Here is a 20,762-nt window from a genome sequence, read left to right on the forward strand (position 1 = left end):
ATCCTATAGAAAGAAGTACCTTAAAAGATCGTCAAAGATTAATGATTTTACACATTAAAACTTACTGCTGAACATGGCCGGTATAAAACTTAAAGCGGCAAAAAAATACGAAAGTTGTACTAACTGCATATTTATGAGTCACATAAACGCACGGGTCAGGAATAAACGTCGCCGTGCGACATACACGCAGGACTTACACTGAAAATTTATTACATTTATCGCTTTACGCTCGGGATTTTCGGGTTTTTATAAAAGTCTGAAATGAGGTTATAAACCTTATTGTAAGTGTTAAAAAACAAACATGGAAACATTTTAATGTCTGCATCTGCATACATACATAAAGTTACGCCCGTATCCCTAAAAGGGCTGGATAGGCTGAGATGGATTGGATATGATGTTTTATGCTTCTATGCTGTTCTGGGAGCAAATAAATAACATAGAACACGTTCAGCTGCTTGTCTTCCCGGGCATGTCGTAAAAACCGACAAAGGGATTGTGTCCTCTAACATGATGGACTAATGTTATGGGCGATAGGCTGATCCCTTATCACCATAAAGTTCATCATATCCAGCTTACGACATCGTATCAACAGTGGCTGCAAGTTGTCTTTGATTACTTGTGGCTCTGCCCACCCCATTAGGGATTACGGGCGTGAGTTTATGTATGTATGTGTGTATGATGTTTTATTACGGTATTCTATCATCAGCACACACACGCACATACACACGCTTATTCGCAAACACATACGTACACATACGCGCGCATACACATAAACACACACATTCACATTAAATTTAAATGCTTGCCAAATTTATGAAATAGGTACAAATATAAAACTTTTATAGTAGAGCGGAGTTTCCTAATACAAGCATATACCTGCTTAAAAGGAGGTTCCAACCCTTGCTTAATGCTATGTACCCAATGTTACTGCAATAAACTTTTTTATTTTTATTTTTTTATCATATCACAAACAATTTGATTATATCGCCGGTAAGTACACGTCTTATAGTTTTTTATGAAGGTTTCTATTGTATAAAATAAAAATAAACAAGCGGTGAATGTGTGCATCCCCCTCCGGTTGATTGAGGGGAGGCCTGTGCCCAGCAGTGGGACGTATATAGGCAGTTTATGAACGTGTGCATAAGTATTTGACAGCCAAGCAAAGTTCAATCGAATTATTTTATTTCATTCTGATTGTTTACATAGCATAAACATAAAATGGTAACATGGCTATATAGCCATATAGCCATTTGGGATATCCCAAAGATAAGAAGAGAAGAAAGGGCAGAGGTGAATAGAAACACCCACTCCTCGCCAGCTGTATCTAAGTCGTGTAATAGGGCGCGAGCCTATTGGCAGTAACCGGGCACAAATTCAAACCAATGACTTATTCATTTATCTTCATGGTGCTAACATGCGCGACGTGATAAAATTTTGTAACTGGCATTTTATCGATTCTGACGATATAAATCTATCGTTTTGTCGATTTGTGCTAGTAGGCGAACCCAAAGAAGTCGTAACTACTGTCAAAATGCGAACAAAATCACGTGGTAATATTTATTGAATCTTCTGAAATGCAGTTTTGACTAACACAGTGGACTCGACTACTATAGACGACTCCTACTAACCACGTTGGTCTAACAGAAAGCTCGGTGAGGCGTGGGTACTTACTATTTAGTTCATCTTGCGATGAATGTACTTCTGACTACCCCAATTGGGATATAGTCTTATGTTATTATAATTTGAAGGAATATTTTGAACATAAAAATATAAAATTTTGTAATAAGTATAATTTTCGATAATCTTCTTTTCAATGTACCATTTACTTATATTTTTTTTATATATTTGTACGCCTTCATGGAGGTCGAACACATCACAACATTGTTATTTCAATTAATTTTATATATAAAAAAAATATATATATTTTTATTTTTTTTCCTTTTTTTATTTTATGTGTTCTCGCAAATAAATTGTTTTGATTTGATTTATGTTATGTGTCTTACTTACCTATGGCCCGCGAGACTGCTAGTTGTCCGTTGACCCGCCAAGTACCCCAGTGCATGACCGTGCCTCCGGAGGATTCTATTCGCTTTCGTTCATCCTGTGAACAACAATTTCACTGTTCACATCACCTATATCATTAATTTAAACTATAATGCTAGGTAGGTGAAGATGCCGGTTCTATTTTAGAAATTATGTGACCAAATAACAGGGAGTGCGCAGTTTTCGACTTTGATAAATGGAAATAAAGGATTGTTGTTGTAAATAAATAAATAAGAAATCATATACATAAAAGAATACTTACTACTGATAAATAGACTAACTAAGGATGAACAAGATGTCTGCTAACCGCAGGTCGAAAAGTGTCCAGCACAGCAGTGGACGTATATAGGCTGTTTATGTTATGTTATCAAATCGTGTAGTATTGTGCACAGTTCGTAAATCTCCATGGTGAAATACGTATAAATATTAGGTACACTTTTATTATTAGGCCCATACCTGTCGGCCGGGCTTGTGCGGCCTGACCAGCTGCATGAGCCGCATCCGCTTGGCCAGCAGCGCCAGGCTGTCCCCCGCCCACGCCGCCAGCAGCTTGCGGCCGCGCACGCACACGCACACCGCCGTGCTGCCGCCGCAGGCGCGCTGCGGACGTACATTACATTTCACATGTCATACATTCACTGTTTAGGCAATACCAACCGCTTGCACTAGGGTTGCCACCCGTATTATATAGGAATAAAGGTTGAATATAGGTATTTAAATAATGTCAGGCCAAGGAATGGAATGGGCTGCCGGCCCATCTTATAACCTGGGGTCCTTTAAATCACGGGTGAATAGGCGTTTTCTGGGTAAGCTCGTTCCAACGTCGATCTCTTCTGCTCCTCGTGGAAGAACGAAGTCAAGAGCAAACCCATCTTAATTTTAAAAAAAATGTACGAGACACGACAATACTCGAATATAGCGCCATCTATATTTTTAGGGCACGTGGCCTAGAAAGTCTCTCATTGCGGACCGACAAAGGTCACTGACCTCCTGATTGCTTTTCCGTACGAAGTCAGCGTCAGTCCGGAGGAAGGCGTCCCGCAATGCGCGCTGCAGGTCGGTGCTGAAGTGCGGGCTCTCTACCAGGTACTGGTGGAGGTGTGCCGCGCAGTACATGGCGGCTGCCGACCCCGCGTGCCCGTCATATACCGCGTAGAAACTCGTCGACTCCGTCGTCTGTGCAGTAACAATTTAAATCATTATTTAAATAAAACTTACTTGTATTCCTATTTTTCCCTAAAAAAGTAGCATGGAAAATGCTGCAGCGACAAGAGCGTGGCTCTTAAATTGATGATGATGATGATGTATCCCTTTATTCACGGTTTCCCAAAATACAGGCTCCGCCTAGTTTGGGAACCATTATTCATTTCGTAAAACTTATATTGTGCCCAACCTCAAATATGTATTATTTCTGATAATAAACACATGTTTGTTTTTTTTGTAACCCCGCCAAGTGCCGCGCTGACTCGCGCACCGAGGGTTCCATACAAATTTGGACGTAAAAAAAAGTTCGTTCATCACGGTGATAGAGTCTCGAAGATTTTTCCTGTATCATCTCTATGGGACCTTGTAAGGGTTCCGTTTTTCCCTATGACGTACTGCACCCTAAGAACAATAATAAAGTAAAAACTAAAAAGAGAATGTAGATGGTTTTGGAAGTTTTACTGGAATACTTCGTTATTCTAGAAGAAGGTTCTAGAACCGACAACCATCATGATTATTTACTTTCATACTTGTCCATAAAGAAAGATCATCCTTGCTTCAAACGTGCCTTCCGCACGTTAAGCCGTTGATCCCGGTCATTACATCATTATGTCATTACATGAGCCATGTCAGGGGCCTTTGGTGGCTCAATAATAACCCTGACGTCAGGTTTGATGGGGTTTCTAATCCACCAAACAACCTACACGATAGATGAAAATTTAATTTCATCAAATCTTGTTGAAGGTGAATGTTATAATTATTTTTGATTATTTCTTTACTACGTACGAATTGTCACCTCTGGCCTTCTGCCAATCAAGCGTGTGATATGCTTGTACGCTTCACTTGTCGACTTCTGAGAACTGAACCGACTACTTACTTAGAAACGTCGGCGCCAACATACTTATTTCACGGAAAATTGGACATTGTACACCGCTATACCATTACTACGTCTATTTACAAAAGGTGGCGATGATTGATAATTGGTAGCTCGTGAAATAAATTGCAGTGTTTTACAGCGCCTTATTGAGCATCAAGTTTATATTGATGTTAACCGATTTCGCAGTCATATATTTATCGGTAATTAAATAAGCAAGGAAAGACGCAACTGGGCATTCAAGCAACTTTTGACTTGATGAATAATAGGAAATCTCCAAAAGCTCTCTTATAAGACTCGAAAAAAACTTAATTACTTTTTTATTATTTCTTAAATGGATACGTACACACACAGACACACACACGCACGCTGACAGAGGGCAGCGGTAACTGTCAGTACTATTCACAAGCGGAGGACAGGAGTCTTAGCACGGCTTTGACTACTTTGGGCGCCATCCTACTCACGTTAGACAGAGTACTGCGGGGCGGAAGGCAAGAAGGAAACCACAACCCTATTTTTCCCTAAAAATTAGCATGGATAATGCTACACAAGACAAGCGTGGCTCTTAAATTAGTGATTTGTGATGATGAAATGAATACGTGCCTCTATCCCGAAAAGCGCCTCCAAGTTGCCGATCTCGACATGTCTGTCCTCCATAACTCGACGGGAGTTCTTGGTGGCGATGGAGACGGTCTGCAGCTCGGGCTGCGCGGGCGGTGGCGGCAGCGTGTCTAGTTGCGAGTTGTCGAGGTACCGCAAGCATACTGCGTTCACGCGCGCCGTCACTGCCTGCATCAGCCGCAAGGCAATGTACACTGAAAGAAGGTAGAGGCAAAAACGTTAGAATAGTGGTATAATATACATACCCGTACATATGTAAACTGAAGCCTACAGTAACACAAGTAATCTGAAGACAACTTGCAGCAAAACAACACAGAAACTTTCAGAAACAACAACAATCAGAAAAGATAGCCTCTATCCTCTGTCTGCTGAATTTGCTATAATGATTGAATTACTCTTGAAATTTAATTCCAATTTCTTCCTTGTCTTCAATACGACTTTTCCAAAGTTTAATTAATTTCAATTAAACTCCGTTGTACAAGGAAGAATGTTGTTTATATGGGCCTTTCAAAAGCTAAATTTTCATCAATGAGAAAGAACGTTTTCTAACGGAAAGAATGTTAGATTAATCACGAACAAATTAAGGGCTCTTAAATGCAATACCTTCCAATGAAATCCGATACTCGAGTAATTTTCTCGACTCTCTAATGCGATTTAAGTCAATTACCAGTAACGTCTTATAAAGTCTAGTCTAGGGTTACAAGACATACGATCTAGCCTCTAGTCTAGTCCTATAAATTGAAGCCACGGCCTCCACTGGACCACTCCAGTGGTTGAGAGTTAGGCTCATGATCCGGAGGTCCCGGGTTCGAATCCCGGTCGGAAAAAATCACAAAAATTACTTTGTTCGGTTAGGACATTACAGGCTGATCACCTGATTGTCCGAAAGTAAGATGATCCGTGCTTCGAAAGGCACATTAAGCCGTTGGTCCCGGTTACTACTTACTGATGTAAGTAAGTAGTCGTTACATGAGTCATGTCAGGAGCCTTTGGCGATTCAATAGTAACCCTGACACCATGGTTGATGAGGTAATCCACCTGACACAAGAGAACACACACGAGAGAAGAATTGAACCCAATCCTGCATACATTACATCGCCGTCTATGCTAGCGTTGTGTAAGTCAGAAAATATACGCGAACTTAAGCTAAAGCTGATTCGATTGCTAGACATAGAAATGGCGCGGACAAATCTAGCCTAGTTTCAGTCTATGACGTAAGAAAACAAACACGTTAGCAATCTCGAACAGCGATAATACCCTATGATATCATTCTTGGTACTTCAGGCGTTATACTGAAGACAAGATTACGAAGAGCCATGTTGCGATGGTTTATGACTCAGTATTATGGTCGGCTATCAAGTGCCAATGTTTACTAGCTATCAAAATGTATTTTATTGCAAAGGTAATGGACGAATGTGTCCGCAATGTCACCTGCCTCGTATCTTAAGCAGGTTGCATGGCGACACGCTATCTTCATCTTGGCATCGTTTATCGGATGCGTCGGCAGATAAAATATAGTACCTATTTTAAATAATTAAAATATGTATATACGTAAAGTAGTAAATACGTTTATAAAAAAGTCAGACGCGAATTATTCAGATCATGTTCAACAATGTGATTTTGAATTTGACTTATATTCATAAACACTATTTAGAACTCTATAATCATAATTTATTTTTATTTAGGTATTAACAAACAATGTGGTACGGTCGTACGGGTCTTCGGTTTATTTTATAAGACACCATATTCTATTTATAAAATGTTTAAATATTGTTACTTTAAATATTTTTCTTCTATCGTGTGGATTGTGAGGTGAATTACCAACCCCATCAACCCTGGTGTCAGGGTTATTACTGAGCCGCCATAGGCCCCTAACATGACTCATGTAACGACTACGTACTTACATCAGTAAGTAATAACCGGGACCAACGGTTTAACGTGCCTTCCGAAGCACGGATCTTTTTACTTTTTGGACAATCAGGTGATCAGCCTGTAATGTCCTAACCAAACTAGGGATCACAAAGTGATTTTTGTGATTTGTGCCCACCGGGATTCGAACCCGGGACCTCCGGATCGTAAGCACAACGCTCAACCACTGGACCACGGAGGCCGTTGTTACTTTAAATAAATAAAAAATATATAATGTTAAGAACTAAAACCCGACTATACCGTGGTAAACAAACTCTTAGTAAAATTGGCAAAGCAAAAAGGATGGCTTTAGTGCGTACCTGATTCGTCAGCTTTGTACCCGAAGTCGGCGGGCTGCTTCTTGGATGCGACTTGCACCTCGTCCAGGATGATCCGCTGCAGCGGCGTCAGCAGTGTCAGCGGGCATTGTCTGCAATGCATACATCACAAACTTTATAGTTTCCTGTTATGTACATACCGCATGTCAGGGTTACAGAAAAGACAGGTTAGGTTATTTTAGACAAGACATTTGCTGCCGCAGTTGTATTGGTTTTTCTGCTATATATTAAGTAGATAAACTCAATACCGAGTAAATAAGTAAATAAGAGAAATAAATACGATGTACTGTAAATTATAGTAAATATACCACCCCGTCCATCACCATATCATCGCCTTAAAGCGAAAAGCACAAAAAAAGCAAAGCAGGGCCTTTTTAACCAACGTCAAAAAAGGAGGAGGTTCTCAAATAACAAACCACCAACAAACTGGTATAAGTTTGGCGAAATTATTTTTTTAAGAAAAATTGTACCTTTTTTGGAATAAATAAAAAAAAAAAAAAAAAAAAAATCGACAGTTTCCTTTTTTTAAATAACACTCGGATGTGATTTTTGTTAACAAAATCTCGCGATAGACCCGCTAATTCCAATCCAGCTCAAAATTTGTGGTCTAAATTTTTACCCGGAAGGAATATAATTGTGAGAAATCGAGGTTTTATTGAAGGAAATCACACAGGAATGTTTTTTTTTTTTCAAATAAGCGCTTACGTGGTTTTCATTTCACAATTATTTCGACCAACATCTTTTGATTTCTGTCATGTAATTTTGTGTAAATTATTTTTATGTAATTGTATTGTTGCTGAGGTGACCTCTAATAACAATATTGTATTTATTTCTTTCTTTAATAGATAAGAAATCCCTTAGTCAAATTCTACGAAATTCCCGTGTTGATAAGCATTGTAGAACATTTGAAACATCATTAATAAGTCTTTGGAAGCATGTTGAGCTTTGTATGGTATTGTAAACAGCTAAGGAGTGAAAGGAACTATCTAGTTTTAAGTTGAGTGGATGATATTACTGATTATCTACGGAGATAAAGCCGAGGTGAACCGTGTTAAAGATCGCGAAACATTAGAGTAGGTTTTGTACCAAATGAGGCCACGAAAGATGTTCCATTAACACTCTTTTCGTGTCATTACGCCGTCGCTTAGGGGTTTCCTAGCTTACGCTAAAAGCCATAATACGAGAATTTATATTACACGAATCCTTCAATATGATTTTAAAGAGAAAGCATACATTTTTCCCTGAACAGCATAAATATAAATAATATTAGATCCTAAATTATGTTTCCCTGTCCTGTAATAAACCAAGATCTGATCAAAAGATATCATAAACTGAGCATGCTATATGCTAGTTTCTTGTCTAGTCTTTATCTGTGATTCGAGATAAAGTTTACAGTTTATCGACCTGTTCTAGCAGCTATAATAACCGTAGACCTTCAGGCGACAGTATACAATCGATGAAATCATAGGCGCCGGCTAGTATCGACCACTAAATTGGAGCTGCTTGTTCCTCGCCGCATAAAAATAGAAATGCATCAATTGTTCTGTTTATAGCCGGTGGTCTACTAAATCTCTGTCTTTTTCTTATTTTCGCATTGTTTTATTTATGATTAGAAGAAACAATAATATTACATTTATTGATGTGTTGCTGTTTATTATAGCGTCTCAAATCATAACGAAGAACGCACCCTATTGTATAGGTATATAAAAAATAAAACTTAATTGCAATAAAACTATATTTCACAATAAATCAGACTCATGACAACAACATTGGCGGTGCTCGACTGATATCCTTATCATAGGTTGTCAGAACAAAGGAAATGATTTCACCTGCACATTTTGTGTGTAGTACTTGATATAAATAGTTATCTCGAGAAGTAAATAGTACGATACGGCACGCTTACCGCAGTTACTGGCACATTCATATCGCACCAACGAATAGTGAAGTATATAAACAAACACGCGGGCATTCACTCCTTACTTTAGTGCGTCGGAGTCGAACACGGCTCCCCCGGATTTCACGGCCGGTGTAGTTATAAAATAAAATGCGGACGTGTCCGTCTGTCTGTACTGTACATAAAGAGGTCACTGCTCTTTACTGGGATGAAATGTAACACCCGACGAAATTACGAATTGGTGTACCCTGTGTACATAAAAGAAAACGTAGGGAATAGAAAAAGATAGCACAAATGTGGTACTGTACAATTTTATCTTACTGATAAATATTCTGCTAGGTCGTAAGAACGTAATATGAATACAGAGGTGGGATAAACAGCTTACTTAGTAACTTAGTACCTACTATGAAACCTAGGCGAATACAAAGCGGAAAATTATTTATGAGTAGGTTGGCCAAGAAGAGATTTACCTTTTACATTAAATGAAAAAGTAAAAAAGCGATTACTATAAGTCGATATTCGTTACAGGATAATCTTTTAAGAAATCAACATTGAACAATAACTAACAAGCACCGGTCGAGCATTGACTCCTGCTATCGCCGGCATCCGCAGCAACCCACGCGGATTGTGCCAATTTATGCAACTCTACTAGCAATAACCTACGACCCAACCTACACCCGCTGGTGAAACCAACCGTTACACAGACGAGACAAAGAACCCGCCCCAGCATAAAACGAAACTGCTTTTGCAATAACATTACCGAAAGTAACGGACTCATCACAAGACACACTAATTGATGACCTCACATCAATGAACTGCCAAGTTTTGCGCATCTATTTCGGGACTTAGAACAATATCAGCGCCTGTCTTGTTTGACAGACTAGATAAATATAATAAAACAAATAGCGTCTCCAATTTCTGCTACGGCGGATATTACGGCGGAGATAGTACCATTTCACACGGCTATCATATTGTACTATGCTTGTTTACGTGTGCATTTATTATATCTAGATTCAATCATCGCTACAGACAAAAGATTTGTAAATAAACAATGGTAGTAGCTGTTGCATCGAGTTACGCAATTCGCGGATGGTCATCGGCTTCGGCATCGTAACATACAATTTACGGTCGGTTACGGCATGCGCTGGGCGAAATAGAGCGTTCTAGCTGATTACGTTAATATTGTAGCAGACGGCGTGGAAGCAGAGATGTCACATATTGATCGAATTCTCTTCGACACAGACAGTACAAGTGAGAATACTTGTGTCAGTAACAAAAATGCAAGGCTCTCTTGGAAAATTCCACGTTAAAACATGTTACACTAGTTAACCAAAGATATAGAGATATTACCTATATAGGTTGGTTTGGTAATCTTGATTCGTTTAATGAATGAACAGTACTCGCGCCAATTTCCAGTAATTCATCTGTCTTACCGTTTATATCAACTGAATTTATTACAGAAATGAACTCTGTTGGGTCATCCGACTTGTGCCAAACATTTCTGTTGCACTAGTAATATTTAAAGGTGGGAAGTGAAACGAATACGCTCTTACAAATGATCGTAAAATCTTTCCAGCCTGGTTAACTGCGATTAGATAAGTGAGAACGTACCTATTTGCAGTCCCCTTGGTCGCATTTGCGTAAGTGCGGCATAAGACGCACTCATTAGAATATAGCTACATCTACCCAGTGGCAATAGATGGTTTTTACAATAAGAAATAAAATGTTGGGTCATAGAAGAAACAGAGCAAATCCATTCGGATCATATGATCAGATTGCCTCATAGTACTTTTTAATATTTTAACTGTATGAATCAAATATGATGAATCAAGTTTCGCATAACTAGATAGGGCTACGAAACCTAGTATAGTTATGACACATCGGGTGTGTGCGCGTAGTTTTCCGTGTTGTAAATATTGCTGTCAGGTAGCTGGCGGTGTATTAGTACTTGCGGTCGCGATCAGTGATGTGCCGTTCCTGGGAATATTCCCACTTGGGGAACATTTCCAGTGGAAAAAGGCGCAAAATTTATGTACATATAAGGAGTTTTGTTCCCTAACTTTTAATAGATAAGACGAGCGTACAAGAAAGTAATTTGAAAAAGAAAAGCAGCCTTGGTCATTACTATTAAAAAGTTTTTACAACTGGTACATTTCCACTCTGGGAACATTCCCGGGTACGGCACATTACAGGTCGCGATGCGATCGACGCCTGGATGAGTAACGCTCTCTATGTTTGTCCCGCCAACCATAAAGTTGTTACGAAACAATGTACAACGCACCAAATTAGCGGGATATTACACGCATGTTTCACCTGACGAATTCTAACTACCACTACCTTATCCAAGTCCATTATTTGGCTACAGATTTTAATTTTATAGCTTCTCTTTATAGTCACATAAACAGCAGGGGAGAGATATGGTGCAGGTTAATAGGTTTCAAAAAATTTGAAAATATTTTTTGATTTTTAAACATACATGTTATGCTATTAATACAATCTAATTATACAACAAAAATAAAAATATTTCATTATAAGCACAAACTTATGTTAAAATCAACAATGTTGATATAGCTGAAACCTTTGTTTTATGCATTGGAGAATGAAGTATGTACATTTCATTTTGAGCACTTGAACAAATGTTTAGTTACATTGTAGTAAAACAAAGGTAACAGGCCCTTGGAGGGTAAATGTCCTGTAAAAAGGGCATTGCTGTTGTGAGAAAGAAAACACCATATTTTTATTATAAATAGGTAATAAGCTTCTAAGAGTTGTTTAATAATTTTTTTCATATTGACATCATTAGCATTCACTCCTTAGAGTATAATAGCCTATTACAAGAGGTTGTGGAGACTGAAAGGTCAAGGGTATGTAACCTGCACTGTTGCCTTGAACTTCATAATGAAGGCAGGAATAAGCACTACCATCATTATTTTATGAAAAAAGAAAATAATATCTTAGCATTTTCTAGTAAGAAAATAAAGATTTTTAATTTCTTTTTGTTTAGTTACTGTAGATTGCCGCATATGTCGTTAATTACTTGACCGGACAAATAGGAAACACTGAGTGCTCTCACCCAGTAAAATACGACTCTGAAGGTATCACTACAACAATAAATTCATGTAGGTAGATGTTTATCTATTTTCCAATAAATGAATTCAGACATATTAAGTTTAGTTGATTCAATGAACAAAATATTAATTCTAGCCATCAATCAGCAACCATAATGTCTTTTGCAGGTGATATTAAATTTTAAGCAGTGAATTTAAAATTGATTTATTATGATGATACACTACATTTTCAGTGTTAGTTACCCATATATTAAGTTTTATAAAACTTATTATGTTGTTTAGATAACACAGTGTGGGATGAGTTACAGCATTGAGTCAAACCAGATCCTGGTTTTTACAATACTAGTAGGATAAAAAAAAACTTGTTTACTTGTTTTTTTTTATAAGGCATGTAGTGATTATAGTTATAATAAAAAGTGTCTTATTATTACACTTAACACAATAATCTCCATTGTGTATTGACTAATCATTAATATATGAAATTATATTTCACATTAGATACCTATAAGCTTCCTTTCCGTTTTCTTATTAGTTTCCTAGTATAAGTATGTAAACGTAAATGGCAACTATTATCTTAATAATAATTAAGTTTATCATACACCAGAGCAAGCTGCTCAAATACCTAGAATATGCTTATGTAACTTAGTGAAATGTGTAAGCAGTGAATGTGTTATCTACATTTATAACTAGGTACTAATTAAAAATGTTTCCCTTTTGAAATGATATCTTCCATCACAAACTAAAGTAATAATATGAATAGAGTATGCAAGCTTCTAAGTTGAGATTACACACTGAATTCATTATTCATGGATCCATTCAACATATGTATACAACAAAATTTACAGACACTTTATTTACTTTAATAAATTATCTCTCAAATATCTCCTTCACAAAGCGGTAATACTTATATAAAGGAAATAGAAGAGACTTCCTTTCATTGCATTCTGTTAGATGATCTTATCAGAAGTTACCTCCAATATTGTAAGTTAACAAGTTCATTTAATAAAACATAGGTAGGTACCTTTAACAGGGAACTTATGGTAGATCGTGATACTCACTTTTCGGTAAGGTACTGTGTGGTCCAGTATAGCACCTCTCCCGGCAGTTCAGCCTCCGTTATGGTGTACCCGGCGATGTTGACAGGAAGCTGGTCCTCCGGGTTCACGGTCGCCGCGAAGTTCTCGAAGAACATCCGATACGACGTCAAGTAGTCCTCCTTATCACCCATTTTTTCAAAAATCCTCACCGATTCTACTGATTAACTAAATAATACACGCGAATCGATCAACAATCCCTTGTTATGAATTCACTGTAATTAACAAGTACATTTGGTACTGTTCTTATAAGATAAATGGACACAATAATACGATAAACTTAGAATAAAATCACAAATAATAGCATAAAAAAAATGTTCGTTTCGTATCGAGTTTTAGTAAAATTCAAAATATTCAATTCACATCTCGCTCACACACGTCACGTCCATTGAAAACACACACACCCTAAGTTATGATCAAAAACCAGAGCAAATGTCAGATTGACAAAGTAGCGTTGTAATTAAAAAAAAACTTTGTAATATTCAAGCTAGTATCTTGAAATTTAAAGGGAACTATTTTCCGATTTTTGAGTTATTTTGGTATTTTTTTGTTTTTAACCAAATATTTGAGTCATAAATGTAAATAACATTTACTATTGGGATGCTTATGTGATCATGGTCTCAGAACGCAACTTAGTGTTGCAAGTTTTTAATTACAAAAAGTTACTGATTTTTATATGGATAGATAATGGTGTTAATTCCTGTAAATACCATCTAATTTTATTTTAAGTTATATCTGTCATTTTCTTATCCGCCGAAAAGGAAAGGGACGGGTAATCGACAAGCATAAAATTTATGGAACACACGTCAATTTTAAGCACAAATCTAAACCAACCGTCTAAAAATTTTACATCCGTCAATAACCCGACACAGTTAAGTAGACAGCACGTCAAACGGATTGCATACCAGCGACGTACCTTTTGATTCGCCCGGGTTATTCATTCATTTACTCATTCTTCCTAAAATTAAGAGCTGTGAATCATCCGTCCCTTTCCTTTTCGACGGATATGAAAATGACGGATATAACTTAAAATAAAATTAGGCGGGGCCAATGGCCCCGATTCCTGCAGACACCTCCTAATTTTATTTTAAGTTATACCCGTCATTTTCTTATCCGTCTGCAGGAATTAGCACCCCTATCTTATAACTCTATATAAAAGCTGCTCTGGCAGGCAGGGTCCTCCGCATTCTTCATCAACCCATCGTGTAAGGCGAAGTGTAATTCAATTAAGTCTAAATCGATTTTGTGCCAGTATGAATAAACTGAATATAAAATAATAAATGGCGAATGAATTATTTGTATAGCATAAATAGAACAGCCAAGATAAGCTTACTATATATCTGAGAGTATGATTGATGCTTTCGGTAGCACACTAATTTATTTAACCTTACAAGTCAACGTTGTACAGCGACATCTATTTATTTTTTTTGATAACGTGGTCTGGAGTCTCTCATTTAATCACTATATTATGCAGTTTTCTTTCTTCCTGGTATCCCCGCAATTACTTCATCGCGTCAGTTGTACTTTAATCGTATAAATTGAGCGTTTAAGGATATAAGTGAAAAAACAAATTCTTTGATATGCATCTCTTTCTGTTGTAACTGTATATCGAGTAAAAAACGCAACTGTCATTTTTGTTTTTATTTTTATTATTTTTGTTTGTTTTGTTATCAGTTCACCGTGTGTTCTGTAAAGTTCTGTTATCGATCGTGTCGTGATCGTTTTGCATGATTTGCAATTCTAATAATAAACCATCAGTTCTACATTAATATACACAGTTCTTATATGGGTTACTAAACCGACTAACTATAGAACATTTTCGTTTCCAGCATTGTTAAATTGCGTAGCGACTAGCGTCTTCGATTGAAAAACCGGTTATTGCATTATAATTTCGACAAGAACTATAAATAACAATGCCTTCTATTGCAGGAAAATACCAGCATTATAAAAATGAAAGTATTGATGATTACTTCATTGCAGTTGGTGAGTCAGTTTAATTATTTCCAATAAGCTCTGATAAGTTAACTTTAAATTATAAGAATCTTATTATTGTAAAAAATAAGGAGTTTTATAAGATTAATGAAAACAAACTAATTATACTTTTAGAAGTTTCCAGAATAAGTTTTATTTTTTTTTCATTTTTGTGCCCAAACATGCGATCGGTCGACTGACCATAAGCAGTTTTGATGGTTTGGTTTTATTAACATGCAGGACAGGCCCCCTCATTAGAAGGCTGCCTTCATTAAGGTGCTACTGTATGTTATCCCATATGTGCGTCCTTTTGAGGCGTCTCATATAGTGGTTGTCACTTAAACTCCGGGCCATCCAGAATAAGTTAAATTTGTTTTCCTTATTTCAACAGGTGTCCCGTATATTGGACGTAAGATGATGGCAATGTCATCGCCTCTGATGGAAATCACTCTGGATGGTGACATGATGACTATAAAGAACTCTTCATTGCTGAGGACTACTGAGAGCAAATTCAAGCTAGGAGAGGAATATGAGGAGCATATGCCTAGTACTACTATAAAAGTAAACAATCAAGCTAGTAATTTGTTTTGTTATTTAATTATCTCACTCTTATAGTAACTTATAGCGACTCTTGTAATAACTGATAAGTATATTTATCTAATCTTTATGATACAGTTTGATCTCTAGTATTATTTTTATGTTTTTTCCAGAGCATAACTACTATTGAAAATGACAATGAAATGATTACAAATTCAGTAATTCCTGAAACTGGAGACAAGTGTGCTCGCCATTATCTCTTTACTGATGATGAATGTGTTGTAGTAAGTTAGAACAATATCTTTATTGGATGTTTGAATATTTTTTATATATTTTAACAATTATTGTTAATAATTTTGTTCCAGACTCTTACCCATGACAAAGCTAAAACTCCAGGAAAGCGATTCTTCCGACGACTGAAGTAAAATTATGAAGACATCTTTTACATCTCATAGCTATAGCACAGTCATCATATATTTTTGTTGCTATATTATTAAGTGAATTTTGTACTATATCTCTTCTTCTTGTAATACTTTTATCCCCTGTTGGGATGTAGGGTTTGAATAACGGACACAGTCTGTACTGTATACAATTACTTAAATATTATGCTTGTACTTTGAACAGTCCACCCATAAGACTTTTTATACATTAAGTTTTATATGATCTATTGCTTTTTATTGGAAATAATACTTTTATTTAGTTAACTGTAGTTTCAATTTATATTCTTTAGAAGGCTCAATGTTATGTTGTATTATTATTTACCAGTTATAAGAGATACGCCGAATATTCGGTTTTGATGCCGTATCTATTCGGTATATTTTTTTATGCAAAAATAGAAATAAGCCCAAACGGTTTCTTTAAAACTAGGCAACCTCATTGATGTATAGTCTAATTTAAATAACGCGTTAAAAGTGTTAATTTCAAATATTGTTTTGTTATTAATGTCACTGTTATTTTTTAGGGTGATAATAAAATAAATATTTTTTTAAGTATAAGATATTGCACTACGCTACGTTGCGGTATGTGCTTCCCGATTGGCTGAATGTAATAGTTTCTTGTGTTAGAAAAATAAAAAGTAAAAGAACAGTGCCATCTCTCGGAACTAAAAGTTATTTTTCGGTTTGACAGTTACCTTATTATATGCTCAATTTCAATAAGTAATCATATTGCTATTTCTATCTCTTTTGTGTTTACTACAACGAATAAGGGTTTGAGTGAATTAGCATTCAATACAGGCTAGAACCCTTTCTGATAGCATAACATTTCGATTTTTCCTGCGAATGACATTCGTTCGTTTCAATTTTCATTGTTTTGAACATTTTTGCAAACGGCGGGTACCGATTCGATTCTTGCTACGTAATTATAGCTAAGAGAAGAGCTATTTAGTGCTATTATACGTGCCAATATTTGTTGTTCTCTTGTGACGTTATAATTGAAGAAATGGCTGATATTATTTCGCAGGAGCAGGTAAGAAGTACCTACTTACTTTTTTTATTGGATTAGTGCGGTAACTCACATATTATACGACGCAGAATTCCTTCTAGTATTCATTTTAAATGTGTTTCAGGAGCAGCAAGTAAAGAAACTGAAGAGGCTTTTAGAGGGATGGCGGATGGCCCTTCTGCCCTTGAAATCAGTCATGCTATGGGAGCAGCAGTGGCATCCGTGCGCTATAGTCGGCGCGGTGTCTTTCCTATACATGCTCATTTGGCTCATGGACCTTAACTCACTCACCACATTTGCAACAATGGGCCTGATTCTCAACTTCATTGACTTTATCATACCCATAATATGTAACTCCATTTATGGACCAAGTGCATGGACAGGACAGCATGAGAAAGTGTTCGAAGATATCTGCCGAAGCATTGTTGCTCAGTATAACAAGAGCCTGTTGCAAGTCAGAAGCTTTTATTCCATGAGAGAGTCAAGTCCTTTAATGGTTAGTATCTGACATAATAATATACTGAATTTGCATCTTTGGGTTTTCTAAATGTTGTTAACAATATCATTTCTCCATAATTTCCAGAATATGTACACTTACCTATAATTTAAATGTTATTATTTCAGTACTACGTAATCTCCATCAGTATGCTGTTAGCTTTGGCATGGGTATCGTCGTCGGTGAACAACATATTTCTTCTGTACATCCTGTCAACTGTCATGCTGCTGTGGCCAGGCATCCAACATCGGGGCATGTTTAACACTGTTCTGGCCATGTTCAGCAAAGCACCAAAACAGCTAAAGACTCAGTAAACCTTGGCAAGTGTAGTGCTAGTCCTACACTTGTTGTAACTAGTAACTGTATACTAGTTACGGTCAGTATAGTTTGTTGAAACACTGCTAGTGTAGGATACTCAAGTATGTTGTAGCTTTTACTATGTGATGTATCTGGTCATTATGGTTTTAAGTTTTAAGCTTAGCTTATGTTGTGAGCTTTAAAATTAATGTATGTGTGATATGATTTGGGTAAAATAAAACTACACTCTTTATTTAATCTGTGACTAATTATTTTCTCCTGTTCTAATCTGTTTCTAACAGTGTTTTTTATTTTAATTGCTGAGTACAAAATAACCTAGAAGTACATTGACCAAATTGGAGGCGTGCTTGTATGGACAATTTCGATGAAGAAGCAAGAGAAGTGTGTCAGGATCGAAGAAAATGGAAATTCATAATCTGCTTACCCTGGTGGGAAATAGGTGTGAGTTCATGTATCATCATCATCTCCCTAGCATTATCCTGTTTTTCACAGGGTCTGCATGAGGTACAAAATAAATTGCAAGCACAATATTTCAATTTCTACACATTGAGTATTCCAATTGGGGTAGACAGAGGTACATTCATCGCAAGATGAACCAAGTATCCACACCTCAATAAGCTTTCTGTTAGACCAACATGATACGTGGTGAGCCATATCGCCATCTAGTGGTTGAGCCAAATGGATAATGAACTCAAACAAAATGTGGGTAAAAATAACTAATGAGGTTGAAAGCTGAAGTAAATGATAAATAGAGATCAGCAGTATAATTGATGTATATTTTTTTTTACATAAAATCCTTAAATCTAATACACTTGTTTACAAGAGCTCATTGTGATACACTGGTTTGAAAACTGGTGTAATTGCATTATACAAGTTGAAATACTACTTAGAAAAGCCTCCTGAATCTGGGTGATGTTCCTTATCTGAAAATTTTATCGCAATTTAAAAGTCAAATCAAAAATTTTGTCCACAATAAATGAATATATATAAAAGTGTAAGCATATCATACATTCATAATCCTCCTAACAATAAAAGAGATAAGTACATAATAACTTGAAAATAGCCTCCAAACAACAAGAAAATGAATAACAATAAGCATAATGTAATTCTATCACAAATAGCGCACTACTTACACTATTACCCTTGTTTCATGCGGGCCACATGTGCCATCTACACACATTTAATATTTCCTATATATCATGTAACTTATCACATGTTTATTGTAAATCCACAATTCATTGCAGTTACTTTTAGCCAAAATTCCCTTATACTGTTAAATGGATGGCAACAAAGGACCTGCCTACTAGATATTATCTTACTGTGCTAAGGTAATCTGTCAATGAATTCTGGAAGATCTATTTACGAAGGAATGCACTACGGATGAGATTCTTTCACGCATCGTGGAACAACATTGATTATCACATTTATACTTTTTCTTTTTAGCTATCACTTATTGTGAAGCCTGGCTTGACATTCGAGTTTTTAGCCTTGGTCACCATCGGAGCGTTGGGGTCGCTCGGACTCGGCTCAAGAAGGTTATTGTTACACTTACTCTCGCTGGAGGTACCGGGCCGCAGCGTGTCCTCGGCAACCAGAGTAGTCTTGAACCTGCTGCCCGACACTTGAAACGTATTGTTGCTCTTCTGCGCACTACTGTCGCTAAATCTCCTACTTTCGTTGTTCAATATCTCGCTCTTCTTGCTTTTACTTTTGTTGTCTTTGCTTTGCAAATTCAAGGACTCAAGGTTGCTCGTGAATTGCGCGTCTTTCGAGCATTTGTTTTTGACGTCTAATTCTAGGTTGAAGTTTTTGCTACTGGATGGCATGTCTTTGTAGAAGGTGTCCTTGGTTTGCTGGAGGTTGAGCCCGTAGAAGTCTGCGGCGCTGGTGGAGGGCGGGCAGGCGTCGCGCGGCGGCGGGCTCAGGTCGTTCCTGATGACGCGCACCGGGGAACCGCACGGTTCCGCCGACAGAGTCTCCTCGTCGTCTTCGCCTTCTGCACTCTGTAGAAACATTGTTTGGAGAATTTCAGATATTTTTATGATCTTTAAAGCATAATGGTTTGTGGACGAATAAGCGGACTTTTGTAGCTTCAACTTAATTTTGCTCGTTACTATTACTTATCAAGGTGGTCCCTCTTCTGTTCCATGAAGAGAGGTCTCAGCCCAATATACCTATGAGCACTTGGTGCATGCAGTATGTTTGTGTTTACCATAAGATCGTGGTCGGTGATGGAGCCGGCAGTTGCCTCGTTGCTGTTGAACTCCAACTCCGAAGCAATGGACACCGGAGTCACGTCGCCGCTAATAGATGAACCTATTGTGTTAAGCGAAGATGAATACAAAAACATTTGAAATACTTACTTGCTCATTTATATAGAAATAATGCAAAGTTGTTATTACATGGGTACTTAATTTATCTTGTGATGTACCTATTATACGTATGACTAGCCCAATTAGTATTAGGAATATAGTGGTGAGCTTATGTACTTGTTACTTATTGCACGAAAATAAATTAGCACCTTTTTATGAGAAAGTTGATCAGTTTAGCTTTGTGGGGTTGGAAGGTTTACTTTACACACCTATTTTAAGTAGGTACATTACCGAAATTTTATTGTTTTATTATTTTTTAAGTAACGTAATTTTCAAGGTTCCCTTGAAAGTCGTTTACCTACTTCAAACCAGTCAAAATATAACAATAGACGTCCCACTCATGCAAGTAATAATCCACCTTACCTACTGATAATTGGTTTTAGTCTAAAAAGTACTTAATCGTGCGAAAGAGTACATAGCATTGCGTGCAAACTTGCAGACTCATGCAATCAAATTCTTAGTTTAATTATTATTCACATAACAATGAAGTGCGCGACGATTATATTTACATTCGCGATTTGTAGTATTCTGCAGTTCTGACCGACGTTTGTATCAAAACTTTAACGACATCCTCACGCAAAG

At 37.0% G+C, this 20,762-nt stretch overlaps 5 protein-coding genes across 11 annotated transcripts in view; 3 read left to right on the forward strand and 2 right to left on the reverse strand.

Moving 5' to 3' along the window:
- LOC126367740 (uncharacterized) overlaps positions 1-13,447 on the reverse strand; it is a 65,388-nt gene extending 51,941 nt beyond the window's left edge. Inside the window, exons 1-6 of the mRNA XM_050011433.1 lie at positions 13,008-13,447; positions 6,970-7,079; positions 4,724-4,935; positions 3,031-3,219; positions 2,500-2,643; positions 2,008-2,101 (exon numbers count right to left, since the gene is read on the reverse strand). Of these exons, the coding sequence (XP_049867390.1) occupies positions 2,008-2,101; positions 2,500-2,643; positions 3,031-3,219; positions 4,724-4,935; positions 6,970-7,079; positions 13,008-13,177 (919 nt within the window). The 5' untranslated portion in view covers positions 13,178-13,447. The remainder of the gene's footprint in view (positions 1-2,007; positions 2,102-2,499; positions 2,644-3,030; positions 3,220-4,723; positions 4,936-6,969; positions 7,080-13,007) is intronic.
- The window catches only part of LOC126367820 (sulfotransferase 1B1-like), a 243,838-nt gene that overhangs the window by 75,382 nt on the left and 147,694 nt on the right, over positions 1-20,762 (forward strand). The window lies entirely within an intron of this gene.
- Positions 14,686-16,255, forward strand: LOC126367869 (fatty acid-binding protein-like). Its single transcript, XM_050011647.1, has 4 exons — positions 14,686-15,026; positions 15,406-15,575; positions 15,725-15,835; positions 15,917-16,255. Exons 1-4 carry the CDS (start codon positions 14,957-14,959, stop codon positions 15,974-15,976), a joined length of 411 nt encoding a protein of 136 aa, XP_049867604.1. The 5' UTR covers positions 14,686-14,956; the 3' UTR covers positions 15,977-16,255.
- Positions 16,702-18,045, forward strand: LOC126367856 (ADP-ribosylation factor-like protein 6-interacting protein 1). The gene is made up of 3 exons (XM_050011631.1): positions 16,702-17,018; positions 17,119-17,490; positions 17,619-18,045. Exons 1-3 carry the CDS (start codon positions 16,992-16,994, stop codon positions 17,802-17,804), a joined length of 585 nt encoding a protein of 194 aa, XP_049867588.1. The 5' UTR covers positions 16,702-16,991; the 3' UTR covers positions 17,805-18,045.
- Positions 18,558-20,762, reverse strand: part of LOC126367744 (inositol hexakisphosphate and diphosphoinositol-pentakisphosphate kinase) — a 29,077-nt gene continuing 26,872 nt past the window's right edge. For all 7 annotated transcript variants that reach the window (XM_050011449.1, XM_050011454.1, XM_050011451.1 and 4 more), the window contains exons 27-28: positions 20,021-20,124; positions 18,558-19,811 (exon numbers count right to left, since the gene is read on the reverse strand). In XM_050011449.1, the coding sequence (XP_049867406.1) occupies positions 19,248-19,811; positions 20,021-20,124 (668 nt within the window). In that variant the 3' untranslated portion in view covers positions 18,558-19,247. The remainder of the gene's footprint in view (positions 19,812-20,020; positions 20,125-20,762) is intronic.

Source organism: Pectinophora gossypiella, chromosome 6, assembly GCF_024362695.1.
Source record: "Pectinophora gossypiella chromosome 6, ilPecGoss1.1, whole genome shotgun sequence".
Taxonomy (NCBI): Eukaryota; Metazoa; Arthropoda; class Insecta; order Lepidoptera; family Gelechiidae; genus Pectinophora; species Pectinophora gossypiella.

Coding starts and splice junctions, on each gene's coding strand:
- LOC126367869 (XM_050011647.1), top strand. CDS start 14,957: ATGCCTTCTATTGCAGGAAAATACCAGCATTATAAAAATGAAAGTATT. Junction 15,027..15,405: donor TGATTACTTCATTGCAGTTG/GTGAGTCAGTTT, acceptor TTATTTCAACAG/GTGTCCCGTATATTGGACGT. Junction 15,836..15,916: donor CTGATGATGAATGTGTTGTA/GTAAGTTAGAAC, acceptor ATTTTGTTCCAG/ACTCTTACCCATGACAAAGC.
- LOC126367856 (XM_050011631.1), top strand. CDS start 16,992: ATGGCTGATATTATTTCGCAGGAGCAG. Junction 17,019..17,118: donor ATATTATTTCGCAGGAGCAG/GTAAGAAGTACC, acceptor AATGTGTTTCAG/GAGCAGCAAGTAAAGAAACT. Junction 17,491..17,618: donor GAGAGTCAAGTCCTTTAATG/GTTAGTATCTGA, acceptor TTATTATTTCAG/TACTACGTAATCTCCATCAG.